General features: G+C 39.3%; 1 protein-coding gene across 1 annotated transcript; it reads right to left on the reverse strand.

Moving 5' to 3' along the window:
- Window positions 1–6135: 6135 nt before the first annotated feature.
- On the reverse strand, window positions 6136–7920 carry LOC118791761 (serum amyloid P-component-like). The gene is made up of 4 exons (XM_036549188.1): window positions 7872–7920; window positions 7523–7604; window positions 7063–7165; window positions 6136–6720 (listed from the first exon to the last, which is right to left on the reverse strand). The coding sequence occupies exons 1-4, from the start codon at window positions 7911–7913 to the stop codon at window positions 6204–6206; spliced, it is 744 nt and encodes a 247-aa protein (XP_036405081.1). The 5' UTR covers window positions 7914–7920; the 3' UTR covers window positions 6136–6203.
- Window positions 7921–8140: the final 220 nt, after the last annotated feature.

Here is an 8140-nt window from a genome sequence, read left to right on the forward strand (position 1 = left end):
TGCTTTGTACCATCAGCTATCTCCGTTGAAGGGAAGGCCTATGCTGAATGGACCAGTGCACATTAGCTGGTTCGCATCACAGAGATTCTGCTGTGAAGATTTCACTCCCTGTTTGTTGTGAAATGCTTCATGGCAGCGGTTGTCTTAGTCAGTGCTGTGGTTTGTCATTGATGGACTGCAAATGCCTTAAAAAAGTGACTCTAAAGGACAGCAAAAAAATCAGAGGTGACAAAAACAGCCACCCAGAAGAAAAATCCCTGACTGCACAAATATGGAGCTGCTATAGCTGACAGGGTTTATTTCCTAGAGTTCAATGGGTTGCCAATGTTAGCCCCCAGGGGACAGACTGAGATACAGATAGAAGGTGTGAGGAGTTTTACCATGTTGGCCTTTGGACTTGTAAGAGGTGTAACACCAGCAGCATGTTGTACAGTAGCCCCCAGTGTGTTTGGCAGTGCCCATTTTAGCCAGGCACATATCCAGCAAACTCCCTTTTTCATTGGTTAGGAGCAGTCTTTGGTCACTGTTTTGACATTGTAGAGCTTAGGAGAGTGGGATGGAGCAGTATGCAAGGTACTTGCACTCACAAGGTATGAAATCTACTATAGTCATGGTGTAGATTAATTTAGTCCAATCAGATGTGTCAAAGTCAACATACCAATGGTTCCCTTTCACTTGGAAGCAAGACACAGAAGAGGAACAAAGAAGTCAAAGCCATCATCCATGGAGCTCTGTAACTCGCTTCACTCACCTTGTGGTGAGCTAACTGGTTGGCTAGTGAGCCTGCCATGTAAAGGTAGAATGAAGAGTTCCAGCATAATGTTTGTTGGTATAGTTTCTAGTTGAGTTATTTGTCCCCTGGGCTCAAACTTTATCACACACAATCTCTATTGTTATGGATAGTAAGTTGTGTAAATGTGACCAGTACCAAAGCTACCAACTCATACTCTTCCCTCTTCCCTCTATCCACTGGGGAAAGCACGCTAAAACAGAATGTTACAATACAAAATGATGCTCATTACATTTAAAGAGACTCTACAACTGCAAGTGACTGGTACAACAATGCAGGCAAGACTCCAACCCAGAGACTGGACTCTCCACTTTGCCAGGAACACCCAGGCTACAGCTGAGCAGTCTTAATAAAGACATCCCACATTCTGCCTGTCAGTGCCTGCAATAGTCATTAAGTTATTAGGGGGAGGTAGGAGTTAGGGTCATAAGTCTGCCCCAAGGTCTGCTGGACCCTCCATTCAACAAAGGTAGTGCTACTAAACTCCCATCAACTTGACTGCCCCCCCCAAGTAGAGGAGGGAGCACTATTAAAATCCTGGTTGAAGGGTAAATGTTCCTCAATTGTGTAAGGCTCAAATATACCTTTATAATAATGGTATTATATTAAGTGATGTAGTGAAAAATAAAATAATGTATTATGAAACTGTTAAGCATTTAAAATTGCCTTAGTTTTTCAAAAAAGGAAAGTTTTCTTGATTTCATAGTGACTTTTCAAAAAACAAGACTGTAGCACATTGATGTTGGTGTATGTAATCAATTTTTGCTTCAGTTGACTATTTTTTAAAAAAAGCCTGCATTGTAAGCACTAGCAAGACAGCGCATGGGGACCCTACCAATTTTCAGATGCACACCCAAGCACAAAAGGTGATGTGTGTAGCTTTAGGTTAGAATCCTAGCTCCATATTCAGCACCTTCAAGTGATTTTCTATTGAAACAGACAAGTGGGTGGACAGACTACACTAACAGGTGTGACCTACGGGGGAAACTGCTACTACTCTCAGCACTTTTACATGGAATTGCAAGGGCAATATTTCCTGTCAGCAGCAGCTCCGGCAGCACTTTGGACAATTGGGGTCTTGAGTTTTACAATATGAGGGCAATGTGTGGTAAGTGAAGAGGCAGCCATGCCAGACTGAGGATGCAATGGCAATGTTGTTACCATGCAGCTAAGAAATGATGGCTCACTTGGACAAAATGCTGTGAAAGTAATCCCAGGGAGTTCAGATGATGGCTATGAATTAATAAGGTACAAATAGGAGCACACTCATGCATGCAAATGACTTTTGCTTTTGAAACTTCCTCTCTGTACAGTAAGTCAGCTTATTGTAATTTATCTCTGATGATATACCCTGAATTCAGCAAACCTCTAAATTAATACATCTCGAAAAATAGCTTCCATTTGCATATTTATGACAATGCATGCCCAAAATTTAAAACATTTTTAATTGAGATTTTGCATTGCTGACCTTTGAGCAATCAGAATAATTGCTGCTTCACATTTGAAAATGTCCTGGTTTGCCTACTTTTTATTCTAAAATTATTTACCTATTTAGCTATTATTTAATTAACTGTTGTGGTGAGAAACCCAAGAGAGGGTTGAAAAAATGGATTTGTCGATACATGCAGTTGCATAGATTTATCTACATACTAGCAGTTTAACTGTTAAACTCTGTCTATGTAATTAATAAGAATAGGAAAGAGTTTTCACAAAGCACTTTTAGGTGATTGGTCTACAACACAGACAAGAGCATTCATCTTTGTTTTTTTGATGTATCCCTTGTCATTATCCAGAATAAACCTAGTTTAGCCATTACTACTTAAACTTGATTGGCATGGATTGACAGCATTCCCTTGGACCTGAAAATAAATGACAGAACCATTGCTTCATAAACCAGTATAAGATTATTAATCTTTCTCCTCTGGGGCTGAAATTTCCAAGTGTGAAGGGAAAATCCAGCACAAGTCAAGATTCACGTTGGACATTATTATACTCCACCATTGGGAATATGTTATGTCTTCTTTGTCTGCTGAGAGTGGAGGAAGCAGCCCTTGAAGCAACAGTGTCCCTTATAGCATGTGGCTCCCACAAAGTAATGGCAGTACCTTGTTTGACTGCTTAGTGGCAAAGGGCCTGCAAATTAGTTTTTTTTTTACATGAACAGTACTTGTTCAGTTAGGCTTTTTAAAAAGTACATCATTCACCCTTCTTGCCACCTTAGAAACAGTCATGTATCTCTCTCAAGCTTGTCTACCAGGTAAGGTAGTCAACAGGTATGCCACCCCCAACCCCCTACCCCCAGACTAGTTAACCACTTGCCAGTTATTTAAAAACTAATGGTAGGATCACATGAAGACAAAACAGAAGAGTCGTAAGGACTTTGTTGTCTGACTGGAAAGCAGCCTAGTGCATACCACAGAATACATTCAAACAGAACCTTAGGTAGACATGAGGAAATAACAGTTTATAGAGGAGTGTTCTCTGGTAATCATACCTGTCCAAAAAAATCTTCAGTTCAGGAGAGATGCCTACTATACTTACCGACTTAATCTTTTATCAAGTGCATAGCTTAATACGTTTTGTGCATGAGTGACAGATGATGTTTGGACCTGAAGCCACCTTAGTTGAAACATTTTATATTCTAAGACATTTCATAGGTGAAAGTGAATACATATGTTTTGGATCCATACTATTAATACTACGACTAATACTACTAATAATAATGATAATAACAGATATTTTAACACAAGGCACCTGCTCCCATGGCTCCAGGTAGAAACCTACAACAAATAGGTGTATTACAAATAGGTTTCAGATTTTGATTAAAAAAATTACTTTTGGCAAACTCATATCAACAATTAGTATTCTGGGAGGACTTCCTTTAGAGTAGCTGCTGGTAAATCACTGCTGGATGTGCATTATTTGTACGTCACTGTCTGACGTGTGGTAGTGACTGCACACACCAATACACTCAGTAACTCAATAATAATAATAATCCAAATATCATCAGCAACCATCGTGTGAGACCACTGGTCTCAGCATTCAGTTATTACACACCGGGGGGGGCGGTGGAGCAGGATTAGGTCACTCTGTTGCTTTGACAACAGCACCAGCCAGGGGAAGGCTGGATTGTTTTTTTTTTCCTCAGAGGGAGTCCTGTCTTTCTATTAATCTTTCAGAACAAGATCATTAGAAGGAGCAAAAAAAAAAATAAAAAACAGCGTGCCAGTCTCGCTTGGGAGCACGTGCCTTCGAGGAATATTAAACTCTTCTTCTGCCTCTACAGTGGCTTGGAACCGAAGACAATGAATTTGCTGTAATCATTAATCTGCCTTGCAATAACAACACGCTTATTAAAGCCCCTTGTAATTCAGGGCTTTGCTCAAACAGAACAATACCTTCATCTGTATACAGCTATTATTTCTGCTCAGCGTATCTGTCATAGATCCTCAGGGTGGCTTTTTTTCCTCTGTCAATCCTTGTATAGGAGCATCCGTACACTAAAAAGCTGAGCAGATGTCTGATGGCACCCATTCAAAACAAGTTATAGTGTTTTAGGCCTTTTAATAATCTCAAGTTGCTTCTTTGTATTGGAACCCAAGTAATGTTCTGAGAGAAGGTACCTCAGATATTGCCATGCAAAAGAGGTGTGTAAGTAATTTTAATTATCACCTGTGGTAACATCTTGGTTGTCACTGTGCATAAAGCAAGGTGAAAGCTAACAAAGCCCTTCAGATCAATCACAGCCCTACCACTCAGAACTGGCGTCAACAGGGAGTTCATTTAATAACCGCAAAAACTCATAGTAATCAATGCCACCAGATGTTAGTCTTCAAAAAAAGGGAAAAAAACTAATTGTTGTAGCACAAATGCAAAGAGTATTATATGTACTACAGGAAATAGTGAAAGAAGAGCAGAGACTCCTGAATGGCTCAGCTGGCATGGTGCTCCTCTTGAGTGCAGACTGAGACCCATAGCCTGGGTTCAAGTCGTGCTGTTTCATCTACTGACAATGACTGGGAGCCTACAGTAGAATTACAAATTGGTCTTGCTCTGCCAGAAACTGATGTGATCGGTTAGTGAAGTTTTTTTCATCTCACCACTTTTTGGCACCCTACAAGCTGCTCACATCAGCGGAATAGCACCTGTTGTCCAATTGGCACCCATGTCACTGTGGTGCACTGTGTGGCTTGTAGTCTGAACAAGCAGCCATTGGTTGCATGTGAGTGTATTCGAGGATTGCATTTGTCTCACTTCATCATGACTGGAGAGGTTGTTGCAGAGAGACAGGCCTAACATACAAGTGTGTATAATCAGTATATAATTCCATACAGGGAGGCATACAGGAGAAAAAGCATTAAAAATGAACGGTGAATGTTTTGAAGCAAAAATGACTCCTCTGTCCCACTAGTTACCATTGCATCTCTCTTGTGATCAGAAAGAGACAAACCACAAACCATAAACTTCCCAGTATTACAGATATGAAACATTAGCCAGGTGACCGTGAATGATCACTATGAAGCAAAGCAATCGCCATGGCTCACTGATGACCTAACTGGCAGTAAGGCAGCTCACAGCTGCTGCTGTGGCCACATTTGATTGGATCTGCTTCTCATGGTCATGCAGTGAGCTGTGCAGCTCTGTAAACCCCCCGCCAAAAAAGCAGCTGCAATTCAATGTAGAAAAGAATACGAATATTTAAAATTCTTAGATTTTAATTCCAGACATGCACATTATATCAGCCATGACTTTGAACTGGATTTTATTTTCTTCAGACTGAATACTATTCGTATTTCTCATTTGGTTTGTTGATTTGGGAGTTTTTAAAGGTTCTTTCACAAAAAATGATCTCTTTCCAATGTTTTTTTTCTCAGTAAATGTCCTGCTGTCCAGGTTTATAGTATTTTAAAGCTTTTTTACTGTTAGAATGCAATTTATTTCAGTTCTAGTGCTACTGTAACAATCAGTAATTTTGACAGATCTATAGTCTGCTCTGTAGTAATGCATTAAAATGTTATTTTAAAAAATATCAGTGAATTTATGTTACATAAATGAATGCTTTCCACTACAGGTGTCCTTGATCAGACAGAAAAATTGGAATGGAAACAGACTAATAAATGTTTGCTAGTTGTTAAGATGAACAACATTGATCACACTTGAAAGAAAGACCCAGTCTCAGAGCTTCATGATGGTGCATTAATGATATTTTGAAACCACTGGCTTAAACAGCGGTGGATATTAATGAAGGCACAAACAACACAGAAGAATGCTGGAGAAAATGCTGAGATTTATTTAGTACTTCTTAAAATATGAAAGAAAACAAATCACAAAAGAAAAAAATCAGAAATGAAGAAAGCAGGAAAAGGCTTTTGAATAACCAGATAGCATGAGTGTTCTTGGAATGCTTATGAAATTACTTTTTACAGGATGTCTGCTCATCTGCTTTGACCACCTCCCCATGCAAACTGTACTCCAGGGACCTCCAGCTGACAGCATTCCCTGATTTGAAATTCTGGCCAGTCATAAAATTCTGAATTTCGTCAGAAGGCAGGACATAATTCCACATGTGCACATCAGTAAGTTCACCGACAAAGGATTGTTCTGCATCAAAATTCCCACCGTGGGAGTCCTGATCTTGACCCAGGATTATTATGGGCTGTCCCTCCACTGCAGCCCCAGGGTGCACGTGCTTTCTGGGGCTGGGTTTCCCATTGAGCCACACCTGGCCCAGTCCAGTCACAGAGTCCCACGTTGCGCATATTGAATTCCATGCACCCTCCTCCATCAACAACTTTGTGAAAGGGTCACCTTTATCGTTAAGCAAAATTTTGGGAAGACCTGGTGCCTGTCGCCACAACAGAAAAGCGTTCTGATTGGAAGGTGTAGCCACTGAGAATAAAGCGTAATGTCTGCTGACATCTGAAATGAACCTGAAAATTAGAGAATTTCACTGTGAGAGATCTTGAAGGTATTATTTGTATTCCATGGACTTTTAACAGCAGCACTCTGTTTATACCTTAACCTTATTTCTTGTATATATATATATATATATATATATATATATATATATATATATATATATATATATATATATATTTCATTTCAAATTCAAATTCAACAATTGACTTGGAATTTACCACCAAATCTCAATTCAATTCAGAATGAACTCCAACCCTGCAGTACAGCACATATCAAATGTAGGTACCTCTGTCCACATTAACCCTGTGTGTGCATGTGTCTGGTTATGAAATACTGTTGTAATTCTTATTTACCTCAAGCACACAGATATGGCAGGGAAGCTCTGGGCTGCTGGTGTAATCTTCACTGAGGCAGTATTCGTCTGCTTTGGAAAAACAAAAACTTTCCCAGAGAGGTCTGAGAAATTTCAGACACACAGAAACACAAAAATTCAGTTCAAAGACTTGCATTTAACGCTATTTGTGCATTTCTGATTAAGACAATGCCTGCAGCTTGCTCCTGTGGTCATACACAACTAAGCTGTAAAATGCCACATACAGTAACAAACAGGATAGCTCAATGGTGGATTTTAGCTTTGTTATCCAGTCACAATAAGCCAAAAAAAAAAAAACAGTGTGGAATGCACAGTGGTCATGTTGACTTCACCAAAAAACTAGGGCACTATGAGAAAAGTCAGCTTATTCATCTACAGAATGTGAAATCACAGCAACAGTGATTTGCAATAAATAAAAAGCAATACATAAAATTTCCTACCTTCAGGACCTGCAGAGCATGCTCTGACCAAGAAGAAGAGGAAGAGCAGGAATTTGGCCATCATTAATCCCACAAAATTTATCTGTACAAAAACAAACTCACTGAACAATTACATATGCCCAAAGTTCCTTTGTGCAGATGTCATTGTGTGCTTATTCAGTGGACTTGCAAATAAGTATGCATTTTAGGACCAGAAAAACTAATAATTTGCCAGGAAGATGATGCCTGTAGTCTAAAGTCTAAATAGTCAGGTTACATATCTCTAGAAAATAGTAGTGTTGAATTCACACGTTTCACACACGCACTGAAAGCGAAACACAAGACAGTATGAAAGAAATAGCCATCCTACCTTGTTACATGTATTAGAAGCTAGAATACTATTTCCCCTCATCTGATGCTCTTTATATACTCTTGTGACAGTTATTGTGATCTACTGACTATAAAAACACTGTTCTGACAATCTAAAACACATATGTTGTTTTCTAAATCCTGTCACGGTTCCCTGTAATTTATGGCTTACAGGAAATATTTTTCAAAGAAAACTCAACTTGAGAAGGTGTGATGAAACAAAAAAGTATAATATGCAGGGACATGCAATTCTATGGCAAATAAGTTATT

The sequence above is a fragment of the Megalops cyprinoides genome, chromosome 17, assembly GCF_013368585.1.
Source record: "Megalops cyprinoides isolate fMegCyp1 chromosome 17, fMegCyp1.pri, whole genome shotgun sequence".
Classification (NCBI taxonomy): Eukaryota; Metazoa; Chordata; class Actinopteri; order Elopiformes; family Megalopidae; genus Megalops; species Megalops cyprinoides.

Bases quoted from the DNA above. Each gene is read 5' to 3' on its own strand.
- LOC118791761 (XM_036549188.1), bottom strand. From the start codon at position 7,913: ATGAGGGGAAATAGTATTCTAGCTTCTAATACATGTAACAAG. The intron at 7,166-7,522 runs GTAGGAAATTTT...GAAATTTCTCAG, and splicing joins ATGCTCTGCAGGTCCTGAAG to ACCTCTCTGGGAAAGTTTTT. The intron at 6,721-7,062 runs GTAAATAAGAAT...TCTAATTTTCAG, and splicing joins GCCATATCTGTGTGCTTGAG to GTTCATTTCAGATGTCAGCA.